The sequence below is a fragment of the Poecilia mexicana genome, unplaced genomic scaffold (genome assembly GCF_051168715.1).
Source record: "Poecilia mexicana isolate PSO_F unplaced genomic scaffold, ASM5116871v1 scaffold_10, whole genome shotgun sequence".
NCBI lineage: Eukaryota > Metazoa > Chordata > Actinopteri > Cyprinodontiformes > Poeciliidae > Poecilia > Poecilia mexicana.
This window is the reverse complement of record NW_028263379.1, coordinates 11,304,764-11,328,548: the sequence shown is the minus strand read 5'-3', so window position 1 is coordinate 11,328,548 and position 23,785 is coordinate 11,304,764. Positions and strand designations below refer to the sequence as shown.

Sequence of the window (23,785 nt, the reverse complement as noted above, 5' to 3'; positions counted from 1 at the left end):
CAAAGATAGATAATTCTCCAAATGACTCTTGAACATAAATGCAGGCCATGGTTGTGGTGACGTTTCCGCCAACTTCACAATTATGTTACTTTGTGTTGGTCTAACACACAAAGCCTCAAAGTACTTTAATGTTTGTGACAGAAAAGGGAAAAGTTTGAGTGTGAATACATTTTCAAGGTATCACTGGTGTAACTGGGTTAAACTTTTAGAGCACACACTAATATTTAAATCGATCTCATCAAGTATTTCTATGTCGAAGCTTAGCATCACTTCAAAAAGTCTGGGGAAAAAAAATTCTGATTTGCTACTTTTAGAAATATTACAACTGCTTTACTGAATTATCTTTCCCAGTTTCACTGTTGTATCGAGACAAAAAGGGAAAACTGATTTTAAAGACTTTATTTAAAACACAACAAATATCAAATTTAACCAAGTCCTCAGTCTGGACTCTTCCCACTTCCAACAGGTTCTTCCAGTCGAATGGTTTCAGTCAACCCCTGCAACGGTGGGCTGCAACGGCACCTGAAAAGCAATGAACGAACGATTGAATCAGGCCGACAGATCTATAGAATGATAGCAAGTTTCAGCTAATCTTACAAATCAGAAACAATTTAAAATGTGTATAAATGAGTTTATACTCAGTTAAAGGAGGACTTGTTGTTAGTTTAGGTCTGGCTTTACAGTCTGTGCTTAAGAGGGAGTAAGGCAGCACAACATATTGTTTCAATATTAGTGTACAACATTGAGATTGCATAGAACTGCGTGCAAAAAATGTTGGCCAATATATATATTCCACATGTTACATGCTTCAATTTTACATGCTAATGTAATATTTGACCAAGCAGCTGTCATATGTGCTGGACATACCTAGGTTGATTAAAGACGATCTGGTTAAATCAGTCCAACAACTGGAGGATATAACTGGTATATTTCAGCAGCCATTGCTTTGATGTTCATCCTGCAACACAGAAAAACAATTAACATTGTCCTTGTCTTAAGTGTGTATTGAAAAATAAAATATAAAGATATTGTAGTTCTCAATCCAACTTGAAGTTTCTCCGTATGATTTTTTTTCCAGTTTGGCTGCTGGGTTGATGGCGTTTCTCCACAGGTCTCCAGTTTTTTTTGGGCATGCTTGTAGAAGAGGTTTGGTTACTGAACAGAATTTATGCCTGCTTGGTTTTTACTAAGACAAAAAGTTTTTCACTAGATGTCGCTTAATGTCAAAAAAAATACTGATGCCAATTCTTTGAAACTGCACAACTCGTTGAGCAAAAAGTTGTTTCAAGGGCTCAGATTGTCAATCTTGTTGATCAAAAGGAAGGAATCCTCATGGTTTGTTGCTCTTAAAAAAATTACCAAATAAAACCATTAAAAGCGCTTATTTCAGTTGACCTCCTTATTGCAGTGTTTCCTGAGGCAAAAGTTGTCTGGAGTGAAGATTGTAATACAGGACAATGAGAAACTCATTTACAGGTGAGAAACAAAGGTTTGCTTTGCTTACCAGCTGATGACTATCGGTCGAGTTGTGTTTGCTTGTTGCCTTTGGTTTTGTCGTTGCATGTCATCAAATTGCTCTAGGGTGATGGATCCATTTCCAAGGGGAACTACATTGGAACATTTTGACAGTAACATTTCCCCATCTGGCAAACAGTAGTGTCCAGTTGGAAGCACATTTTGTTTAATATTTCATTCCACTCCATCACATGTGCGAACAGACTCACCTATGATTACAGAACTTTGTAAAGGAGACGGTGTCGTCACTTTTTCCCCACATTTGTCAGAAATCTTGAGGTGAAAAATCGATGAGCAGATGTAGAGTTTCAACTAAAAGCTTTATTAGCGTATGAAAGCCATATTTAGGGCATTGCAGATTCAACTCACACTGAACTGACAAAAACACTTAACTACACTGTGACATAGGTAAAGAAATACTATATATTAAAAAAGGGAAAAAAAAATACACATTAAACGGGGAAAGTAAAAGATACAAAGCTAAGCTTCCTAAGTCACAGATTTAAGACACATTTTGTCTGTTTGTATTCATCAGATTTCTTCCAAAACATGTGTCAAGTATGTATGAAGATCAAAGTTTGCATTAATGAGACTTCCAAGTCCATTTTAGTATCTGTTGCGAGCCATTCCTCTATCAGGCCGACTGCCACCACGGCCACCGCGAGGCCCTCCACGACTTGAGCCATACGAGTCACGAGGAGGGTAGCCTCTCTCGCCAGGGGGGGCGGGGCCCCTTTCCTGCCTACCCATTCTCTCTCCACGGCTCGGAGGGTACGGGTCACTCCGGCTGCTGGGGTAACTGTCACGACTGCCATAGCCGTCCCTGGAGCTGCTGCCATAGTCATCGTAACGACTGCTTCCACCGCTTCCACCATAGGATGGTGGGGGGCCCCGTGAGGGTGGGGCGCTGCGAGAGTTACCTGCAGGGTCAATGGTTCAGGTAATGGTTCAGGTAATGGTTCAACTTCAATAAATTACTTGCAGCGTTAAGTGCGCACTTTCTGCCAATAGAACTCATCCTGTGACAAATTTCATGGGTTGTGTGTTTTTTTTTGTTTTCATCTTCCATTTGTTCGAGTTCTACATTTAATGTGGATGTTTTAGTTGATGAGCAGTTGCAGTTGATATAAAATTAATATCTTCTACATTGAATAAGTGGGTAGTGTTACTCCATTTCTGCATGCCATTTACTCGGGAAGCCATTTTTCCTTTAAGAGGTCCAGGTGAAGAAAAGAGACGAGGTTTTCTGACTTGTCTTGAAGGTTTGTGAAGTTTACTCCTTGAGCGAGTGCTTTGCTAGGCAACACTTAATGGACATTTCCAAGGTTTCTGAGGGATCCTTACAGTTGCATACTCTGCGTCAAGTCAAATCAAATTGTGTCTTTGCCTGAAATTGTCACACTTTTGATAAATATAGGAATTGGACAGTGTGGACTGAGCTTTTAGACAAATTTCTGCTTTTAGCCTAGAAGCCAATGTCTGAATTACATACAAATGTGCGAGTTGGAGGTTTGTTCAGGGTGAAAGTTCTTCTGTTGGGAGGTAGTGAAGTTGAGCTTTCTGTTGCAGCCTGTGCCATGACTTATTTTTGCAGCTTTTCCCTGTGTGACGGTAATAATTTGTTGAGCTCATGGAGCTGTATCTTACCGTAACCATCATAGGAATCTCGGTAGGAGCCACCACTGGGACGATCCATGTAGCCTCTCGGCTCTCTGCCACCTCCATAACCATCACGGTCGCTTAGTAAAAAACATAACATAACCCCATTATGTTTAGACGAGCAGGTGTGATTTTAAGAATGTCTTAAGACCTTAGGAACTAAAGCAAACCTGTATCTACGCCTGTCATAGTAAGCACATCAATTATTAAAATAAACCCAATCATTTACATTTGTTTGTTTGTTTTCTTCCTGTTTCTCTTTCTACCAGACTGGATAACAAAAGGCTTCACTCCAGAGCATTGACCTGACTGACCCCCTCTCTCTCTTCTTGTTGCCTTAGCTGAACGAGGAGTGAACTCTGGTGTCAGTTGCTTGCCAGGCACAGGGTATTGTGGACACAAGCCAGAAAACGCAAGTGGAATTATTCAAATGGAGTGTTTTTGTTGTTAGTTTGCACTTTTGTTTATAAAGGTCCTATCTGGAAGTTTTCCTGGTATGAGACCAAAGACTGATCGATATCTTTGAAGGACAATTTTACATACAGAAACTTCATAATCTATTTTATTTATGGTCTTGGATGTATATAGGTTTTTATTTTAATTTCATTTAGTGTTTTTGGTTGTTTTGTTTAGTTCTTTTGGATGTTTAAAATCTCTTTCAGTTCCAGTGTTAACTGTTACTTAGAAATTAGTTTTGAGCTTTGATGTACTTCTTTATCACTACATTACTTTCAAATTTTATCAAAAAAATACAATATTATTCATCACAATCATTTCTGGGCAATTTATCGTCAAGCAAAATATGTTACAGTGACAGGCATACCTGTATCCTCTTGACATTGAGCCATAGTCATCTCTGGAGCCAGAACTAGAATATTCTCTGTAGGAGTAATCTCTGGGAGGAGGTCCATAGTCCCGGTCTCTTGAGCTGTAATCCCGGCTGGAGTATCTAAAAACCATTAAACAGGACCGATCTATTTAGGTTCATCACAACAACAAGGTACAATAAAAGTGTTTATGGAGTGTTTATTCAACAACTTTAACATATTATATTTTAGTAAATCTTTTTTTTTTTATCTCTTATGTAAATTTTCCTGTTTATGCTCAGAAATAATTCACAATAGACCCTGGTTCTGATATTTCCTACCCATCTTTAGGGTTGTAATGGTCATCTCTTGGGGATGGATAATCATCTCTCCTGGACATGGAGTCTCTGCGGGGTGGAGGGCCATAGGGATCCCTGTCTCTGGACATGGGAGCTGAAATGACAATAAGTTAACGGTTATATCCCCAAACCGTTGGGAGACAATTAAAAAACAAAGAAATGCATATTCTGAGACCGTTTTAAATACTCACGTCTGCTCATGGGACCAGATAGAGCCGATCTCTTGGGTGGAGGACCCCCATTGCGAACTGGTGGACCTCGTTTCATTGGCGGACCTCTGGATGACATCCGACTATAGTAGCCATCTCCATCTTCTGAATCATAGTAGTCTTAAAAGATGGACATATTTTCAGCATTTATCCGAGTTAATTAAAAACCCACCTTTTTAAATTTCCCCAATAGGTATCTATATTTAAAAATGCCTGTGTTATCGAGAAAAAACCAAAGTCCAATTCCTAGTTTGTGTGCAAACTTTGCCAAAAAACATCTGATTCTGATTAACATCTTACCTCTGGATGGGGGCCCCCTCATTCCTCCCCTTGACCCGCGGGGCCCTCTGGGAGGACCCCGGCTTCGAGAATGCATAGGCGGCCCTCGTCTTCCAGAACTCTCAAACTGAGGCTTTGTCGCTTGCTCCACTTTAATAGGCTTCCCATCCAAAGACTGGTTCAAAAAAAAGTTACAATTACAATCGGAACTTCAAAATTTTATAAAAAAATAATATCTTGAAGAAAAACAAAGACCCACCTTTCCATTCATTTCCCGGGCGGCATCTTTTGCATCAGCCGGACTTTCAAAGGTTACAAAAGCAAAGCCCCTTGATTTGTTTGTTTCACGGTCCTTCATTAGAAGTACTGAAACATAAAAACAAAAAAGGTGAGACCAGAAGTGGACTTAAAAAAAAAAAAAAAATTTAAAATACTTTCAGATTTAAGGCATAACAGTTTGTTACTACTTTACATTTTATTGCATCCTGTGAATTGCAATAATAACCAAAAAAAAAACAATAAAACACTTTGATTGAAAGTTTAGTATAAACTACTAATTTGAGAGTTGATGTGTCACCATCTGGAAGTCTGCAGATATAGTTTGTGCTGAAATGACTTACTAAAACCATTGATAACATTCAAAATCTATATGTTGCCAAATACCAAGTATCCTGTTCACACAGTCAGGACTTATCAATGTTTAGGTCTGATAAAACCTTAATTTGTTTGGCTGAATTGGGATTTTATTATTATCATTATCTTTTTAAATCAGCCATTTTCCAGTACCTGTACTAAAAAAATAAATTAAAATATTTGATCGATTAGCCTCGATTTAGTATGTGCAATGTCCAGAGCCTCTTGGGGAGAAAAAAATGGACAAATTGTGGCTTAATCTCAAGATTAAACTCTTATTAAAAAATACAAATAAAAACATCCTATGTCAATTAAACCAAGCCAGAATATTTAACCCATGACTAATTCTGAAAAGATTATGTAGTGACAAATGTGACCCTTTGCCTGGATTATGTCATTTATTTGAACAATTCACTGATATAACTAGATGCTGTACTCCTATTTTAAGCAACTTTTGGGGCTTAGCAGGCATTCAACACTACTCATCTTTAATGTAATTGGGCAAAGGAAATAAAATAGTTTAATATTTCAGCATTTAATTATACATCCATAAACTATTTAGCTTTTCAAAAGGGCCCTCAAAGTATTTTGAAAATAAACAAAACAACAACAACAAAAAAAAACACTCATATCTATGGAAAGTGAAAACGAAACAATCGGAGTTCATACAAAGTCTGCAGTATTCATTTTAAATATTGGTAAAACTGTTAAACAAAAGAAAAAGATGCAATTTAAACTGTAATATTACAACTAAAAATATAACATTTCAAGTGTGTATTAATTACAGCAACACATAAGCTTTGTACGCGGTGCCAAATCAGTAGAAAATTAAAATGGAGTTCTACTTGTGGAGGGGTCAATCCCACCTTCGACGATTCTGCCATATTTGCTGAAGTACTGCTCCAAGGCCTTGTCGGTGGTCTCTGTGTTGAGTCCACCGATGAAGAGCTTCCCCGGTCGGTCTGCTTCGGCCATTCTAAAAAACAAAGAAAATGCCGTTCGGGTCAACTATCACACGGAAAATAAAATATTGCACACGAACGATAAAACCGCTCTTAAAAACGAATCATTTGCTAGATGTATACCTTTTTGCTGGTTTCGAGTCGCTCAACGCGCAAAATGGCGATAAACGCGCCACCAATATCAGCGAAACAGTTATTCACGTTAGGCGACTTTCCCCACGAGCTAGAAAAAAACACTTATACACTGCGGTTTAAAAGCACAAAGGCGCCAAGTGTGAAATATTTAAAACAACACGGACCTAGTCTGCTCAAAGCATGCAGGCTAACAACGTGCTATAACGAGGAACTACGAAAATTATCAGGCTTTAGGAGGATACAATGATGGTGAACAACGGTTGCTCTTCTTCCTCTGTTTACCTTCTTCCGGCTGAAATACATACGCCTGCCCCCTAGTGGCACTCCAAGGCACTGCACATCTGCAACCGCTCTAGTATCGCAGTCATTTTCTGTTTAGGTTTAATGTTTCATCGTTTTCATTATCGGTTCTTATGAAATACTATTTTTTAATCCCTTGAGATTTTAGTCATGCAACCACTCGTACCAGTTTTTTCACTCTCTTAAGAGACTGAATGAACATCACTTCACAATTTGTGAGGTTACAAAAATTGTCTATCTTTGCTAAGTAGCTCAAGCTCTGTCAAACTGAATGGAGAACGATTGTGGACATCAGCTTACTGGATTTGGATCTGGACTTTGACTGGGTCATTCTGCACTGCTACAGACAAATAAATACACTTTAATTCAAGGAAGCTGTTAATTAGATTTAGTCCTTTATGATTGCATTGTGTTCTCTATTCTGCTCTGTAACTTTATGTGGATTTTGTGGGTTACTCATTTTGTGAAGCACTTTGTGACATCTGTGCAATTTATGAACCTCGAGGACTTACCTCGAGGACTAATCAGTGTTAAAAGTTATAAATAAAACTTTCCACTGAAAGGGACTGAACATTGCACTGAAAATAGGTAATGGGTAAATTTAGTTGGACTCTGGCTGGGAAACCCAAAACTTAATTTAATTTCAGGTAAAGCCTTTATTTTGTTGATTTAAATGTACTATTACACTGAGATTGTTTCTACAGTTGGGATGTGTCTTCTTAATCTGCTTTTTGAGCAAAAACATGAAGGTTTGGGGGTAAAAACAAATATTTCTAAATTAGGAACTTTCTACATTTTGGCCACTTTCATTATTAGTTTTCAGTAAATGAGAAAGACTGAATTGTATGTCCAGGTTTTGAAATGTTGCTGTTATTCCATATTATCTCCAGATGGAACTGTGTTTCTGTGATGGTGGAGAGCAACACTGGGGTTTCACAGAACAGTTCTGGTTTTGTTCCTATTTATGCTGGACACCACAGACAGGTCTGAGTTCTGCCACATTCGGAAGTACTCTGCTAATACTTCTATTGCAGTGTATATCAGGAATTAAATGGAATGGAGTACTAGGACTTGGCAATCAAGGGGATTCAGTAACTAGAGGACGGAAAACTGCCTCCTGCTGACCAACTACAAAAGCTATCTATCTATCTATCTATCTATCTATCTATCTATCTATCTATCTATCTATCTATCTATCTATCTATCTATCTATCTATCTATCTATCTATCTATCTATCTATCTATCTATCTATGTTATGAATGACTCCTTAGAAAATAGGCTAAATTACAAAGAACAGTGGCTGACTGTTCTTTGTAATTTAGGATATTTGTATCCCAGGATCAGATTGTGAGTACATTTTGTTTACTTAAATTTTGAGTTACAGTTGTTGATACAGAACTAAAGCTTAACTAAATAAAGTTGAAAAATGTATATCATTTGAGGTGATAGGCAGATTATTTAGACACAGAATAGCACTATAATACCAGCAAATAAATTTTAGTTATTTCAGTAAAAACTTTCACCACAGGCCATGCAAAGTTGTGAACTTCCGTTTCCTTCTACAAGCGCTACGTATCATTCAGGTTTTTCTAGTCAACTTGCATTTACATTATTTCCCAAATTTACGAATGAATGTCCCTCTTCAATTTTTTTTAAAACGATGTCTGCTCTCTTCTACAAAAATTCAGATTTCTCTAGCACATTTTCACAATTGTACTTTATGTTTTCCCTCTAAGTTAGTTCAGATATAAAAACGAGGAAAACAAGGGTGTTGATGGTGGCTGACAAGCAACGTAAAGTTCCACGGTGTCAAAATATGATGCCTGTCAAAATAATTCAAGTAGCAAATATATCGGCTCATTTTAAGCCTTCATATAATTCCATTATAATATAAGTAAAACATATTAAAAACATTTTAATACAAATTGTATTACACGCAGTTTTGCATAATCTTAAACCACAGAAATCAAACGTTTGGAGCAGAACGAATCCTTCGTACCTTTACTTTGAAGGGGAAACCCCGTGACATCCGCATAGCTTGACAGAGGTGGGACGTTGTCAGTCTGGATCGGTGTCCGTAGTTAGCAAGACGGCTTTTAGCCAGTTGTAGATACCCGGTGAACAGTAGGCCTTTATAAACTAGGGGATACGCCGCCTTTAACAGCAAGATATCGCAGCCTTGGAGAGCTTAACCCGCGTTAAAATGAAGACGCGACAGTCAGTTGGATTGGTCTTTTTGCTAGTCGTATATTTCAGTTCATGCTCTGCTTTTTATCTTCCGGGTTTAGCTCCCGTGAGTTTTTGTGATAAAGAGACCGAAGAATGCCAGGTATGATTTCTTTCAGTGGAGCAATTCTTAATAAGTTCTGTACATGTTCATCAGTAGGAGTTTCTATATTTTTCCGTGTGTTTTTGACATCTTTTTTTCCAACTGAGAGAAATAGCAGTAGCTAGCCACTTGTCCTCTAGGCCCCGGCTAATTTCTGGAACAGGATACTGGCACATCGTGATGATGTTTAGGCACTTTGTATTGTTTTCGTCTCTCTTGTAATTGATTTAAAGCCATTGTCTCGTGGTTTTGGCTCTAATGCCATTAAAAAAAAGTTTCTGTGCGTGATAATTATTTTCCGTTTGGGACTCGATAATTTCAGGCTCATTAGTTTATGTTTTTTTAAAATGTGCTATAAAAGTTACATTTTAAAGTATTTTCTTTACAGACGCAGGTTGAGCTATTTGTTAATCGCTTGGACTCAGTGGAGTCTGTTCTGCCTTACGAGTATGATATGTAAGTAATTTGATATTTTAGATTAACTAAATTTCTTGAACAGTATCATCATTTTTCTGTGGATGACCATTTAAATATTTGCTAAAGGTTTGACTTCTGCAAAGATGACCATGAGAAGAGGCCATCTGAGAACCTGGGACAGGTGCTATTTGGTGAGCGAATTGAGTCTTCCCCTTACAAGGTGAGAGCCTGGATGATGGCAAATGCGTTTTTTGTTTCATTCATTCTATGTTTGCAGAGATGCACCATTCATTCGACCACATCTTTATCTATGTTGCAACTAAAAAACAAACATTTTTGCCTTTTCTTTTTTTTCTGCAGTTCAAGTTTAAAGAAGATGTAAAATGCAAGAGAGTTTGCACCAAGACTTACAAGACAGCGAACAAAGATGATGCTCCGAAATTAGATTTTCTCAAGATGGGAATGCAGCTGAATTACCAGCATCACTGGTTAGTGGCAGAGTTTCTCCTTAAGAAATAGTGCTAATTTAGAGAAAATTAATAAATGAACAAAGGAAAGTATTTAAGCAAACCTTTATAATTGTAAATGTATTTTAAGGATTATCGACAACATGCCAGTGACATGGTGCTATGACGTTGAAGACGGTCAAAAGTATTGCAACCCTGGCTTCCCCATTGGCTGCCTTGTCACATCAGATGGTCGAGCGAAAGATGCCTGTGTAATTAATGTGAGTTGTGGTTTCTTGCTTTTTAAATTTCTGCATTTTTATGTGGTTTTATTATAAAAATGTTAATTAAATGAACAGCAGCTAATAACTATTTTCTTTAAAGTAATTATTTTCCTCAGAAGGAATACCAACAGAGATGACATTGTGTATTTAAAGTAAATTTGTATGAACAGCATTAGTGACTGTAAAACTGGTTGGATTAAGCTATGCTGACAATCAATGTAACCAGTTTGGCTTTACCAACCAGTGATACCTGTTGGAGCAGTGTGACGGTGTACGTCAGCAGCAAAAAAGAATGCATTTTTATCTAACTGATTTCATTGTCTTTAAATGCACTCTCATTTAGTTTATGTTTTAGTTGGTAACTATTAAATACAATTTTTTTTAATAAAGGAATGAACCTTCAGATCTGATTAATTTACCTAAAAACACTTTAGTTTTTTTGTTTTGGTGATTGTACTTATAATTTTGCTTGTGCTTTCATGTTTTTTTCTTTTATCTTATTTTGGAGGACCAAGGAAAGACATTAGTAGGATGAAAGAACTAAATGAATCTGATGACTTTCACCTGTTACACAGAATAGCATGAGTTTAATATGTTCAAGTGAAGTTAAAGTTGGAATGGATGTTGACTAATCAGATACATTTTCATCTTTTTTCAGTCTGAGTTCAACAAGAAAAACACATTTTATGTCTTCAACCATGTGGACATAAAGATCACTTACCACAAAGGAGAACCTGAAGGTTGGCAAGGCTCTCGCCTGGTTGCTGCCACTCTTGAACCAAAGAGGTGATTGGACGTGGATGGATAATCAGCTACTATTTATTTATTTACATTTTTTAATGCATCTCATTTAGGCATGCGTCACCTTTCAGCATGAATGTATGCAGAGGTTTTCAATAGTTTCAGATTTAAAAACCACAAAAGTTTTTATTCATACCCTTATTACTGACTAAAGAGCTACCAGAGTGCAACACAGTGCTCCACTGTCTCTCTCTGTTGCTGCTCACTGCCAGTCAGCTGGTTGGAAGGCTACTATGGTTTTCTTTTGCTTACAATGTAGATATATTTGACTGGAAGTTTTTCTAGTAAGGAATAATGAGCTCGGTTGACATACTGACAATTTGGAAACTTACTATGTCAAAATGAAATTAACAATAAATGGCTATAGTTGACTTTATTAACTGTCAATATCCATATGTTCTATCATTCTTGCTGCAGTTAAAATCTGACTTGTTTTTCTGTTTTCGTCCTAAAGTACACAAAAACACGTTCAAACATACAGTGGTTATCATGCACTGAGACGCTCTGCATGTAGTTAAGGTTATGATCTAAAAGACAATTGGCTTTTGTTCTTAACAATTACATTTTAACATAAGTTGACTTTTTGTATTTTGTGCAAACAGCATCAAACAAGTAGATGAAAACGATCCAAAATGTGAATCAGGAAACCCAATGGAAGTGCCAGCGGAGTTTAAAGAGGATGTAACAATCGTTTACACCTATGCTGTAACATTTGAGGTAAGCCTTTTATGTGTGACTATGCTTTTTAGTAATGTGTTACCTGCTCATGGTCTGTAAGGAGAAGAAAACTGTTAGCTGATTATTGCATTTTTGAAAATTTATTTTACAGGAAAATAATACCATCAAATGGGCCTCTAGGTGGGACTACATCCTGGTCTCGATGCCTCATACCAACATCCAGTGGTTTAGGTCCGAATGCTTTTTCACTTCAGAAAACTGCCACTAGTATTCACAAGCTCATTATTCATGGTATTTGCATTAAGGTGTGTCTTGTTTGTTCAACAGCATCATGAATTCCTTGGTCATTGTGCTTTTCCTGTCTGGCATGGTTGCCATGATCATGCTGAGAACCCTCCACAAGGACATCGCCAGATACAATCAGGTGGATCAGGTAAAGGCGCTGTTTGACTTTCCTGTTCTGATGTGTACAAAAAATTCCTACTACAAATACATTGCAGGACATCATGTTTGCACATTGTGAATGAAAGCAGCTGCATTTCTGATGGAAAATCTATGAAGCAAGCTCCTTTAGATTTAGTTCTATGAAGAAACATACTTTTACATTCATCATATTTTTTTAACCACATTTCAATTTTTTCAGAATCATGCATGCGATATTAAAAGAGCTTAAATTGGTCTTGATATTCTAATTTTTCAAAGGATTTCTTCTTCCATGAACAGTGAACATTTTAGTTTGAGTAAAACATTCACAGAAAATGCAAAAAATGTATTTGCCTGAGGGCTTGGACACGACCGTCAGGCCATCAGCAGCACATGAGACAAGAGAATGGAGTACATTGAGTTTACCCTGACGAAGCAGCATTAGGACTTTGCCCTAATAACCACAACCAGTGTAGAGGCGAATAAACAAATGAGGTGGTTTATCAATCACTTTTCAGTCATCATATGCAAATGCTGCTGGTTTTTGTGTGAAATGCTGTTGCACTGTTGATTAAATTAATGTTTTAACAAGGAACTCTCACTAAAAACGCCGTCATAACAAGGAAATGTTGATTTAAGCAAACCTTTAGCCACACTGACAGTGGTATATGATCGACTTGCTTAAGCTATACAACTTCCCAGTAATTATCATTAAGTGTTTATTCAATAGAACAGGTCTGTATGTGTTGGTGGCTCAGGCCATTGATCTCCAGCTAGCTTTCTTATGGTGATGAGTTCTTGAGTGCAGGATTGCATAATCATTTTTACTATCACTTACTCACTCAAGACAAGCCCGTCCACTTCCTGTTGGCGTTATGAAACCAGGATATTAGAAGTAATCTCCATTTATTTTCAGATGCCACTCGTACTAAAAAAATGTTTCAGCATTTTCCTTTCTGGAAATTATTACAAACAGACTGTTATTACTGTCTGATAAAATTAATGATTAATTCAACAAGGATGGGTTTTCATAATGACTAATTGGTAGTCTGATGTTTACATGCTTAGGGCAGTGGGCCAAGTGTCGTCTTGTACTATCTACAGATGTATCTAAATGATTTAGAACAGCATCCAAAAGTTATGTGAATTTATTTGAGTAATTTAACTGAAAAAAGGAAACAGATATTATATATAGGTCAAAAATACAAAATCTTACCAAGTAATTTTGGTTTAGTTTTAGTGTAAATGTCTTGGTGCACTAAAAATAAGACAAAACTAACTTAAAAGTAACTTTTAATCAAGACATAAGAGCTTGTTTTGGGAATCAGAAACTAGTTCCATCGGCAGATTATTTCACAAAAAGTGAAATAATCTGCCCATAAAACTAGTACTTTTTTGTTGATGTCAAGGTATTAGTGACTTAGAACAAGTTCCTAAATCTTGCTTAAAAGTTATTCGTAAGTTAGTTTTTCTTGTTTCAAGTGTACTAACATACTTGAACTAGAAACTAGGCCAGAATACCTGGTAAGATTTTGTGTTTTGCAGTGCAGATTTCAATACGGACCAATTAGAAAATATTGAGTGCCACTTTTTGAATGAATGAAATAAAGTTGTCAATATTATTCTCATTCATTGAATATGTGTCTATTCTTGAATGCTTTTGTTGCTGAGACTAATCAGATAGAAACCTCTCGTATGCGTGAATGAAAGCAGGGCAGGTGGACCAATATCACTCTACATAAGGATTTTCATGAGGAACTTAAAGGATTAACTGAAGAAATTATTCTAACACATTGGAGACTGGAGTTTATTTTCTTAGTAACGCCATTCACTGGCCTGCTTGTGCTTATTTGTGTGGCTTATGCTTTAAATCTGCAGTGTAAAATACCACCCAGCACGAGTGCATTGCATCCAAAATTACAAATATTCTGTTACATTTCACAGGGAGACTTGATAAAGCTTACACCGGCCAAGGAAAAATCTTCTCTACCCTATGTAAGCTTAATGAAATCCACTCTAAAGATTGAACTAAATCAGGTGCTTGGTGCTTGGGTGTGTATGATTCTGGCAAACAGAGAACACATGGAATGTAAAATGTGGTGTGGATCTTTAAACTAGGAGTTAAATCTGTCAGGAAAAAGGGGAAAAAATGCATTTTTCCTTGAAATTAGTTTGTTCACACCAAATTTTACACCTTTTTAAAATCTGTCTTCACATATATGTGTTTGTCTAGCAGGAATGAGTGTCTGGTGGTTGGCAACCTTTTAAACTTTAAACCTGTTTAAATTCGAGTCTCTCCTTTTACCCTTGTGTTGACCTTTGTCCCCCAGGAGGACGCACAGGAGGAGTCGGGATGGAAGCAAGTGCATGGCGACGTTTTCCGTCCTCCCAGGAAGGGGATGCTGCTCTCTGTGTTCCTTGGACAGGGCACCCAGATCTTCATCATGACCTTCATCACGCTCTGTAAGGATTTCTCACTTTCTGCCAAACGCACAGAGCTTCACTTTTGTCCAGATGTTTTGCTCTTAATTTCCTGTAGGTTGTTTACACAAACTCTCCTCCAGCTGCTCTGGTCTAGGTTGATGTCTATTCCACATGTAAAGGATGGTTTAAAAAATCACTTTGCTGCTGTCTTGGGGCTCGACATGTCTACAGTCATGCTTAGTTAGTTTATTTGGATACTTGATGCCTACATTTGCATCTGCTTTATGTACTACATTCAAATAAAGAAACTCTATTTAATTTAGCATCTGCTTATCATAGGGCTGGACAATAAATCAATAACAGTATATGAAATGATTGACATGTGATCAATGTCAGTAGATAACACATCTGATAGCATATTCAATACATAGAATATTAATTGAACTCTGATCCGAACCTCTCATTGATAGCTGAGCAAGGTGTGTGGCATCAACTAACTTACTCTTTGGTTACCTAGCAACTCACTGGTTGCCTAGCAGTAACATGGTGGATAAATCACATAGTTGTTCAGGTCTCTCATAACTGCTTAAAAATTAACAGTGAAGTGAAAACTGGATGCAACCAGCTTGGCAGTATTTCAGATATTTAAAACAAAAAAACTAATCAATAATTATCTATCGACTGATATGAAATACCTGTATAAGTTTTTCAACCACATTGTCCAGGTTATTTTGTATGGTTGTGAATAAATTCAACCCATACAGGGTGTTCAAGGTTTCAAGTAACATTGGAGCATGATTCTCTGCTTTCCCCATGTTCAAAATAAAATGAGAAAGCTTCTTTAAGTTAACACCTAATTCTGATCACATGACTTTTATCGTAAATATTGTTTTGGGAGCTAAATGGAAACAGATATTCCAAATCTGTACTAAGCACAGAGCTTTCAACTTTAATTACAGTATATGGTAACACATACCATACACATTTTACATTCTTAAGTTAGCCAGGCAGTCTGTTAAAATGTTTTGTCTTTTACATTCTACACACATAATGTTTGAAATGATGCATTTATGACTTTCTGTCCACTTTAGTCCTGGCCTGTCTTGGATTCCTGTCTCCTGCCAACAGAGGGGCTCTGATGACCTGCGCTGTGGTTCTCTGGGTCCTGCTGGGAACACCTGCTGGCTACGTGTCTGCACGTCTTTACAAAAGTAATTCTCCACTTTGTATAAAAGTTCAGAGCTAAACCAACTTAGATAATAATTCACTCGTAACCAAACTTCTTTCTCATTGTTCCTTTCACAATAATTAATTCTTGTCTCTTCTTCTTATCAGCTTTTGGAGGTGAAAAGTGGAAGACCAACGTGTTGCTGACAGCTCTCCTGTGCCCAGGGTTCGTTATTTAGCTTAGCAAATGCTCATATTTCATGTGCTTCTGTTTCAGCAGGTCTGGAGGCTTTACATACTGATGTTATCCAGCATATGATTTACCTTTGTATTGAGTCGCTGTTTATTTTTTTCTTTAGGATTGTATTTGCGGACTTTTTCCTGATGAACCTGATCCTTTGGGTGGAGGGTTCCTCAGCTGCAATCCCCTTTGGTACTTTGGTGGCCATTTTGGCCATGTGGTTTGGAATCTCTGTTCCTCTCACCTTCATCGGTGCCTACTTTGGATTCAAGAAACCTGTGAGTTAGATCTTCAGAGTTCACAAAACATATACAAATGTTTTTAACTTTGCCTTCTTGTAAGTCTTCATCTTTTTTTTTTTTTTTTTCTGTTTGGCGCCGCAGGCAATTGAGCAACCGGTGCGGACAAATCAAATCCCCCGTCAGATTCCTGAGCAGTCCTTCTTCACTAAACCCATCCCTGGGATAGTGATGGGTGGCATCCTTCCCTTTGGTTGCATCTTCATCCAGCTGTTCTTCATCCTCAACAGCATTTGGTACAAATGTGAAACAAATCTTCAGATCTGATATTAGATACTTAAACATGTTTACAGGGTGAATGAATTAAGATTTTTGATTTAGGTCTCATCAGATGTACTACATGTTTGGGTTCTTGTTCCTGGTTTTCATTATTCTCCTGATCACCTGCTCTGAGGCCACAATTCTGCTGTGCTACTTCCACCTGTGTGCTGAGGTACCTGAAAGTTTAGCATAGATTTTTTTATTTTTTTATTGTTTTAGCGGACCCTAACTCGCCATCTTTTGTCTGATTCATCCAGGACTACCATTGGTGGTGGCGTTCATTCCTGACCAGCGGCTTCACAGCAGTCTATCTCTTCATCTATGCTGTGCACTACTTCTTCTCAAAGCTGCAAATAATTGGCGCGGCAAGCACTATACTGTACTTTGGATACACTATGATTATGGTTCTCATCTTCTTCCTCTTTACAGGTAGGAATTTTACTTTTTATTGAAAATCGTTTTGTTTTATCCTTGTTGGTGTGTATTGCAGACATGACTTTGTTCCGTGTCTCATTAAATTCAATGGCAGTTTAAGGTCAGTGAAGAGCTTGGGTTGTGCTGTCTATTCAAAGGTAATTTGAAACCAGTGGATAGTCAGGTTACCAGTAGGAGGAGCATTCAAGATCCTGTTCTAAGAATAGACATAAGGAAATTCCTCAACATTTGTTTGCTCTCATTTTAGTGGCCTTTTGTACTTGCACAGATAAGAAAAAGTACCTACAATGAATCAGGAAGAAAATGTTCATCAACCCATTGCACGGAACAAGTGCAATGAAAAGGAATGCATTTCAATACTTAAGTTACCATATTTAAGCTAATAGTTGTTACGCTCAAAAGTGTTTGATTCTGTTTATTCAGATGACAATGGCTTACATCTAATGACCATCCAAAATTAAGTTCAGAAAATTTAAATATAATTTAAGACCAATTAAAAATCATATTTAATGTTATTCTATGGACTGCACAATTATGGGGAAGACTGCTGACAGACAGTTGTCATTGACAACGTCTTTATCAAAGACTGTTGATAAAGAGGTTTGCTTAACGTAAAGTTGAGTGGAAAGAATAATGTAGTAAAAAAAAAAATCATACCCAATTGGTATGATGGCAGTCCCGAGATGATTCAATCAAGTTTATTTGTATGTGTTAATCCAAAGCAGCTCTAAGCAGGTGGGGTTTTAGTCTCGATTTAAATGAACTCAGTGTTTCAGCCGTTTTGCAGTTTTCTGGAAGTTTGTTATAGATTTTATGGTTCATAGAAGCTGAATGCAGCTTCTCCATGTTTGGTTCTGGTTCTGGGGATACAGAGCAGAACCAGAACCAGAAGACCTGAGTGATCTGGAAGTTTGTCGTTCTGTGATTTATAAACTAATAGAAATATTGTAATGTCTGTTCTCTGAGCTACAGGCAGCCAGTATAAGGATTTTTCCAACTGGGTTGATGAACATTTTCTTCCTGATTTTAATGAGAATGCAAGCAGCAGTGTTCTGGGTCAGCTGCAGCTCTCTCTCTCTCTCTCTCTGTATATATATATATTTTTTAATCAGGCCTATGAAGACACTGTTGCTGTAATCCAGAGGTTCCCAAACTATGGGGCGCGCCCCCTAGAGGGGGCGCCGTGTCATTGCAGGGGGGGCGCGGGAAGCCCTCTGGATGAAAAAACTATACAAAACATGAACACTGTATACGCTGGGTTTTTACCTTAGAATGGCCAACTCTCTGTTATTCCTATGTCAATTTGATACAGTAGAGCACATATGTCAGAGTCAAGGCCCGCGGGCCACATCCGGCCCGCGAGAAGGTTTTTTACGGCCCCTGGGATGATCTTGATTTATTATTAGAACCGGCCCGCAGACCGCAGCAAGCCGGCACCCCGTCTGAAAAAAAAATATCTTCCTTATTTGAACTGTAAGTAGTTCTTTAAATGTTCTGTGAGATGATGTACTTACCCATGTATCCATAACAACCGGAACTTTCAATATCCACCAAGTTATTGCCGAAATATACCGTCTATTAAACGAGTGACCCCCGGATTAATTACACTCTCTGCAGCTGCAGCTGCGAAGTTACCGTATTAACCCGATACTTGCTGGAAAGTGCAACGTCTCCTCTTTCAGAAACCGTTGGAATTTTTCCACTTAGCGCTACGTGTGGCGGAATTACGGTACTGCAAATTTAGATGTGTCGCCAGCGACACATCTAAATGCCTTGACTCTGACATATGTGGATTAATAGATTTTTGCACTTTATTTTATTGTATTTCAATCCAATTATATTTTAAAAATATTTCAGTTGTGTCTGTTGAAAATTAAAGGTTACTGACAGAGCCATAAGAAAATATTGCTTTATTTATCTGATCATATTGGAATATATTTGTTAGGTTTTCAGTAGGTTCAATTAGATTCACTAGACTATATGCGTCATTTAAAAAAATTTCAATGAACATTCGATCAGTCCGGCCCTCGGCTTGTAGCTAAATTTTTTATTTGGCCCTCCGTCCATTTGACTTTGACACCCCTGCAGTAGAGGCTTCCACACTTCCCATATTTGTGTCCTCTGTCACTTTTATCAGCAGTTAAAACTGTTTAATCCGTTGTTAACATGTTGTAACCTGTTTTTCCGAGCCGCCTTTAAACGCAACATGAGCGCTACGCCGCTCGCGCTGGGTGTACACCTGTGAAGGAGACCTGCTGCTGCTGGGCGGAGCTACGTAGGTTTGTGTTAGAATCACGGCAGCAAACCAGCAAAACGCCAAGAACTTTTCACAGTTTTTCCCTCCAAACTAACCGACTGAGTTGAGTGAAGCTGTTGGATGCAGGTAATGTTAGCTAGAAGATGACTAGCTAATATCAATACAGAACCTTAAGTACCTTGTAGGCTACCGGTGTTGGTGTCTATTTTCAGCTACGTACATTCATTTTGCCCCCAAAAAAGTCGATGCCCCCCCCCCTTTCACACGCGTCGTTTCAACCAGACAGCCATTTGTAATCCGTAGGGTGGTCGCAAAAAATGTTTGGAAACCACTGGGGGGGCGCAGAAGAAAAAGTTTGGGAACCACTGCTGTAATCAATGCGACTAACAATAAGCACATGAATGAGTTTTTCTAGATCTTGCTAGGACATTAGTTATTTAATCCTAGAAATGTTCCTCAGGTGATAGAAGGCTGATTTTGTAACTGCCTTTATGTGACTCTTAAGGTTCAGGTCTGAGTCCATCATTACACCCAGATCTCAGGCCGGTCTTTATCAAGTCCAAAGTTCACAAAACAATCTACCAGGAAGTTTTAGAGCACTTCCTGCTTCCTTTCACTGGAAAACTTTGAAATTTAGATTTAATTTTCCTGCAGGACTGTTTCTTACAAACCACATTAATAGTCTAGATTTTTCCAGTTGCAGATCTATGTGGCGCTGTTGAGCTTTCTTGCCGACTCAAATGAGATTCAGGTTGTCAGCAGAAGGAGGATAATATAAAGTAGGGAATAATGAGCACATACCCGCCCAGTCTGTGTGTTGCACAAGATCATTTGGCTCGCCATGATGTTGATGATGACATATGTCCTGGTATTATTCTGTCATTAGGCAAGATAAAAATTTAGTCCGTAGCAACGCTCGTCACGCCTGTTCTGGTTGACACTGTCTTGGGTCAGAGCTATAAGTAGCAAGCGGACAAGATGTCAGAAGATTATCGCTCCAAAGTAGTTCTGCAGTTCAGGAAAAAGATGATTAGTTTCCCTCCTTTCTGCTGGTTTTGATTTAAATACTCCTAATCCGTGTCATTTCCTCTTTTCACTTTTTATTCTGTTGTCTCTTTGCCATCTCATCCCAACTTTGATCACAACTTATTTCTGCTGGGGGCTTTGTGTGGCCCCCATTCGGCAGTCAGTCTGGGTTTTACACCCAGACGAAGTGATTCGGGATTTTAACTAAAGGAACGAACGTATGCATCCGAGATCACTGTGTTTTTGTCAAAATATATGTATATATATTTTTATTTTTATAATCTCTCGATTCCATCTTAATTACCAAATCGATTACAGTTGTCTAATCTAGATTGATCAGGATCCAGGTCACAGAATAACCTCGACATTACATTGAATATACCCGGCACATGGCTAACTAGAACATTTATCCAAATACTCTTTACTGAGAATATTTGTATTCCAAACCCAATTTGATTTTTTTCGTATTGGCATTCATAATGAGTAATAGGACTTAAAAAGATTTTGACTTTGACTCTGGCAATATATTTATATGTTTTTTGCAAACTGTGACTCCAGAAAAGTTCCTTTTTGGACCTTCCACAATAAAGACCCAACTATTTTTAAATAACAATTTAATAATAAGAAGAAAAATAAATTCAGGCTCTTTTTTTCCCTTTTCTTATTGAATTTCCATAACAAAATGACCAGTATCAGTAATATTTCTGTATCTATATATTCTCTTGTAGCATTCATGGCTCTATATGAGTTTTCTTTAGCTGGACAGACGGTTGTAATGATTGCAGGTCTTTGGTCTAGATAATAACTTACAATTTGGGAGGAAAATATCTGCAGTTAGAGTATTTTTTCCACAAATAAAGGAAGGAAATAAGCTACAATGTTGAAGCTTTGTATTAATTCATTTACTTTTGAAGATAATATGGAAAAAGCTTAAATTGTGGTATTACATGCGAAGGCGTTTCAGAAGTAATGTGGTAACAAGTACAAACTATTTTAGTGTTCTTTATGTACCTTTTGCTACCTTGTGTTGAATAAAATCTTCTTCATATGACATCATAGATCACAAAGTCTCTAAAAACGGATCAGTTCATAGGATAATATACATTCCTCTATTGGAGTTATTAGATTCCAGTAAGTGAAATTGGTGATTTTGTTAAAAATAATTATTTCTTGTTTATATTTTTTATTAATTAAATTTGTGTGCCTCCTACAACTGAAATAATAGTGTAATTGAGGTTTTTAACCCATTTTACCAGGGGTGCTGGTTTATGCGGATCCTGCCTTGTTAATCTCATGATTTATTTATTTATTTATTTTTAACAAATGTGCTTTTCCTGTCTCCTGCCTTTAGGTACAATTGGCTTCTTCGCCTGCTTCTGGTTTGTAAATAAGATCTACAGTGTGGTGAAAGTGGACTAGAGGACTGAAGCATGGACTAACATCTTGCTGCCACAGCGCTGGGCTCCTCAGTGCTGCCTTTGTCATGAAGTGGTCTAAACGGACCGGAACTGAAACCATCACGTGATAGAAAAACTCACAGAGCAGAGCCCGTCCTTTTTTGTGCTTTAAACCTCTGTTGCTTTTTTTTCCCCATTTTAAATATAAATATATATGTATATCATATTGTTTCACTGTTGACCCGTTATCTTCTGAGTGGCGCCTTGAGAATCAGTGAGGGTCCCAGTGATTAAGTTGGCACCATGAACCATTTGTTTTACTTTAATTTTCTAAAGAAAGTGAAATATTTTAGTGTTTTGCTTTTTCTATTCTTTCGTAGCTAAATGCTCCTTTTTTCTGTTCTGTAATGATTTGGAAAACAAAATGTGTACATACGTTGTATAAAGAGGGAGAGTGAGAATGCTTCTGTCACCATTATGAGAGCCTCTTGTGGGGCTTTTTCATTTTCTGCATATTTTTGATTTGTAGGTGTGAATTGGGCTTAAATTCTTTAAATATCAGGCAGTAATGTAGTTTAAACATAAAACACTGACACTGGTATGATGATGTCCATTTTCTTCAAATTAAGATTCTGTAGAGTAGAAGGATGATGCAGGTACTGAAGGCACGCCTGTGTTAGAGTGACTCCAGTGTGTTACATATTAAGAATATTTCAATGTGTTTGCTCACAGAAAAAAAAAATCCAACTTTAATTGCAATGCAGACCATGAAGTTACTTACTATGTGCTCCATTGAGATGCATCCCTTGATGATCTAAAGTGGTTTGTTGAGCTGTTAATTGCATAAGCACCACTGCTGTGTGCTTCTGGCAGTGGGGAGTCTTCATCAGAGGTGGAAACTTTACAAATAAATGTAATTAATTTAAAGGGAACATGGTGGTATTGTGTTTGAGTTACTATAAAATGTCACTTATTTCTACTTATCTCTGGACTTTAGACTAGAAGCTCCCATTCAGTAATGATCTCATGCAGCTTTTTCTATTTAAAAACTACACGGAAAGCAGATTGAGATGCATTTCAAACTGTTGATGCAGAAATTCGAATAAGTATATTGTAATATACTGGTGATAAATTAATAGGCATAATTTATCCATCAAATTAAAACTAAGTGTGACTTTAACTGAAGACAGAAAAATGCCTGATTTTAAATATTTCTTGGGCAAACATCAATGTAAAATGACACATTGTTTTTCTTATACATTACATACAGTTTATTATTAAACAACAAACAGCATTTATTATTCCAACCAAAGTAATACAAATGCACAAAATATGTTGTTTTTTTAAAGTCTAAACATGTTCTCTATTTGCTGCAATGCAAACTGTTCTATTGAAAGACTGACAAGTTTGATTGTCAAATATGTTTTCTCTACTGACCTGCTGGATAAATACAGGTTTATAACAAAGGCAGGTCTCAGAAAGAAAAAAAAAACATACAAATCTATCACAATATAGTATGAAAAATAACACACTAGGGGCAAAACAATTTTTCATTTAACAAATAGTTATAGAAATAACGAAACAAAGGCAAAACCTGCTGTTAAAATGAGCCCTAGTCAAGCTTACGGCTTCCTAAATATGCAACTGTTGGTTGCAGTCAGACATTTACATACACTCAGCATAACCATGAACGCATCCAGGGGTTTAAAATAATATGCTTTACTGTCTGTCCAGAATGGAATAATTACATAACTTCAACAAACCGATCAACACTCAGATCAACGGGAAAGTCCAAAGGAAAGATTCTAGATCCTCGGAACAACCAAAGATTTTAAGATTATCGATTCAAATAACTGTACCTAAGTGCAATTTGTTAAGATATGCCATCTTCTGGAACCAAACATTCACTTTTATGTGAAAAGAAATTGTTTAAAATTTTAAGGAACCACCAATACTAAAGTCTGCCATGAAATGGAAATTGCTGGAACTCTGATCACATTTCCACAGACTGAGAGGAGAAAGAAGAACGTTTGCCAAAATGG

General features: G+C 37.3%; 2 protein-coding genes across 3 annotated transcripts; one reads left to right on the top strand and one right to left on the bottom strand.

Annotated features, from left to right (window-relative positions):
* Positions 1 to 384: 384 nt before the first annotated feature.
* On the bottom strand, positions 385 to 6,848 carry rbmx (RNA binding motif protein X-linked). Its single transcript, XM_088009412.1, has 10 exons — positions 6,546 to 6,848; positions 6,327 to 6,436; positions 5,087 to 5,193; positions 4,849 to 5,002; positions 4,531 to 4,668; positions 4,322 to 4,433; positions 3,998 to 4,123; positions 3,163 to 3,254; positions 868 to 2,435; positions 385 to 522 (listed from the first exon to the last, which is right to left on the bottom strand). The coding sequence occupies exons 2-9, from the start codon at positions 6,433 to 6,435 to the stop codon at positions 2,122 to 2,124; spliced, it is 1,152 nt and encodes a 383-aa protein (XP_087865538.1). The 5' UTR covers position 6,436; positions 6,546 to 6,848; the 3' UTR covers positions 385 to 522; positions 868 to 2,121.
* A 2,059-nt stretch (positions 6,849 to 8,907) lies between these two features.
* Positions 8,908 to 22,675, top strand: tm9sf5 (transmembrane 9 superfamily protein member 5). 2 transcript variants are annotated; one of them, XM_014984628.2, is made up of 18 exons: positions 8,908 to 9,187; positions 9,576 to 9,643; positions 9,731 to 9,824; positions 9,965 to 10,092; positions 10,202 to 10,331; positions 10,993 to 11,120; positions 11,738 to 11,852; positions 11,965 to 12,044; positions 12,141 to 12,246; positions 14,181 to 14,231; positions 14,567 to 14,699; positions 15,752 to 15,871; positions 15,996 to 16,053; positions 16,187 to 16,346; positions 16,452 to 16,603; positions 16,689 to 16,800; positions 16,886 to 17,057; positions 21,698 to 22,675. In XM_014984628.2, the coding sequence occupies exons 1-18, from the start codon at positions 9,062 to 9,064 to the stop codon at positions 21,763 to 21,765; spliced, it is 2,001 nt and encodes a 666-aa protein (XP_014840114.1). In that variant the 5' UTR covers positions 8,908 to 9,061; the 3' UTR covers positions 21,766 to 22,675. The 2 variants fall into 2 exon arrangements, with proteins under 2 accessions (XP_014840114.1, XP_014840115.1); XM_014984629.2 differs by lacking the exon at positions 14,181 to 14,231.
* The last annotated feature ends 1,110 nt before the right edge of the window (positions 22,676 to 23,785 follow it).

Excerpts from the sequence above, each read along its gene's own strand:
- tm9sf5 (XM_014984628.2), top strand. The coding sequence starts at position 9,062 with ATGAAGACGCGACAGTCAGTTGGATTGGTCTTTTTGCTAGTCGTATAT. Across the intron at positions 9,644-9,730 it reads CTGCCTTACGAGTATGATAT|GTTTGACTTCTGCAAAGATG; the intron begins GTAAGTAATTTG and ends TATTTGCTAAAG. Across the intron at positions 16,347-16,451 it reads ACTTTGGATTCAAGAAACCT|GCAATTGAGCAACCGGTGCG; the intron begins GTGAGTTAGATC and ends TTGGCGCCGCAG.
- rbmx (XM_088009412.1), bottom strand. The coding sequence starts at position 6,435 with ATGGCCGAAGCAGACCGACCGGGGAAGCTCTTCATCGGTGGACTCAAC. Across the intron at positions 5,194-6,326 it reads ATATGGCAGAATCGTCGAAG|TACTTCTAATGAAGGACCGT; the intron begins GTGGGATTGACC and ends TTTATGTTTCAG. Across the intron at positions 4,669-4,848 it reads GAGGGGGCCCCCATCCAGAG|ACTACTATGATTCAGAAGAT; the intron begins GTAAGATGTTAA and ends CCATCTTTTAAG.